Source organism: Nannospalax galili, unplaced genomic scaffold, assembly GCF_000622305.1.
Source record: "Nannospalax galili isolate Female #2095 unplaced genomic scaffold, S.galili_v1.0 scaffold1296, whole genome shotgun sequence".
Lineage (NCBI taxonomy): Eukaryota > Metazoa > Chordata > Mammalia > Rodentia > Spalacidae > Nannospalax > Nannospalax galili.
In genome coordinates, this window is record NW_008338720.1 from 1,176,608 (window position 1) to 1,177,983 (window position 1,376).

Genomic DNA, 1,376 nt, shown 5'->3' on the forward strand with positions numbered 1-1,376 from the left:
AATGAGCTTGGTGATGCTGATGCTGTTGGTCCGCAAAACTGCAAACTTGAGTGGTTTCAGGTCTCCCCGAGCATACATATCGAGAGCGGATGGAAGCTGCAGAAGGGTACAGCTCCATTAGCTCCAGGGCCCACGAAAGGGCTTCCAGCTGTAGTGAACTGCGGATGTCGGTTGCTGGATGGCATGCGTGGAGGGTGGAGGAGAGATGCAGCCTAGCACAACCTCCCCGCCTGCTCTTCTGGTTATTATCCATCAAGGTCGTACTGCTCTTAGCTCAGTAATGCCTCTCCCGCTCCCTCCCAGCGCCAATCTCGCTGAGTGCATCTCTGGGCAGGCCAGCAGACCAGCTCATTAAGTGACCGCTGGGGCTCTCTGTGCTGTGCCAGCCAGCCAGAGAGGCGCTGGCGGAGGACAGACACTCTCCTGGGGCCTGTCCCTCGTCCCACCTTCCCTCGCGGACCGCGGTGGGGCCTGCTGCAGTGTGTCACTCTGCAGCAGCCCCTGGTACTTGGCTAGCACTTCTGGGCGCTGTCCATGGTTGCAGCATCTTTCGGCGAACAGCGTCAGGAGGCCACCGCGGGGCTCTGCGATTGGCCGAGGAGCCCCTCGCCACCCCCACCGTCCACCCCGCGCCAGGCCCCCGAGGCGAGTGCCAGGCGGTGGGCGGCGGCCCAGGGCTCCTGGACGGCACACCCCCTTTCCTTATTAGGACAGAGCGTGAGGGCAGCCGAGGGTGCAGTCACCGCCTGCCGCCGTCCGCGGAGGGAGCGGCCAGTTGCTGCTCTGGAGCAGCCACTTTTGGAGACTTCAGTCCCTGGGGCTGAGATCTTCCTCTGGGCTCTGCATCCCTGACCACTGGCCCCAGTCTCTTGCAGAGACATGGAAGAATTTTTGCAACGCGCCAAATCTAAACTGGTAAGTTGATGGGTGCGTGTGAGTGCATGTGCTGGAGATGGTGAGGAAGTGTCCAGGAAAGGGTGTGCCAGAGGAGCAGGAAGCAACTTTGCTGTTTAGTCGTCAATGCGTGCGAGCTCTTCCCTCAAAGAACCTCTGGAACTCTGGTCCTTAAAGCAACCCGTGTGTCTCCACAATGTTCCCCACAGCCAGGCAAGGTTCAGAGGTGGGATAGTGAGGCCTGGTTGAACTGATGTGGCTCGCATGCACCACACGCGCCAGGAGAGTTTGCTCCTGAAGGACTGCAGGTGGGCGAGGGTGGGCCTCCCGGAGGAGAGGAGACCAGCCTTTCGCAGAGGCAGGATCTGTGGTGTGAAAGGGAAAAGGAAGCCCGAGGATAGGACTTCAGCAGGGAGTGGCTACGCCCCAGTGAGGACCTGGGTGCTGCTTGGACGATGGCAGCACCCTTCACAGAGCCTGCT

At 60.7% G+C, this 1,376-nt stretch overlaps 1 protein-coding gene across 15 annotated transcripts in view; it reads left to right on the forward strand.

Moving 5' to 3' along the window:
• The first annotated feature begins 738 nt into the window (after window positions 1-738).
• Prune2 (prune homolog 2 with BCH domain) overlaps window positions 739-1,376 on the forward strand; it is a 284,817-nt gene continuing 284,179 nt past the window's right edge. For 13 of the 15 annotated variants that reach the window (XR_003849588.1, XR_003849589.1, XM_029563628.1 and 10 more), the window contains exon 1: window positions 739-915. Coding sequence is in view for 11 of the 15 variants with exons in the window: in XM_029563628.1 (XP_029419488.1) it covers window positions 880-915 (36 nt within the window). In the remaining 4 variants the exon portion in view is untranslated. The remainder of the gene's footprint in view (window positions 916-1,376) is intronic. The other 2 variants (XM_029563627.1, XM_029563633.1) reach the window with 1 other exon arrangement.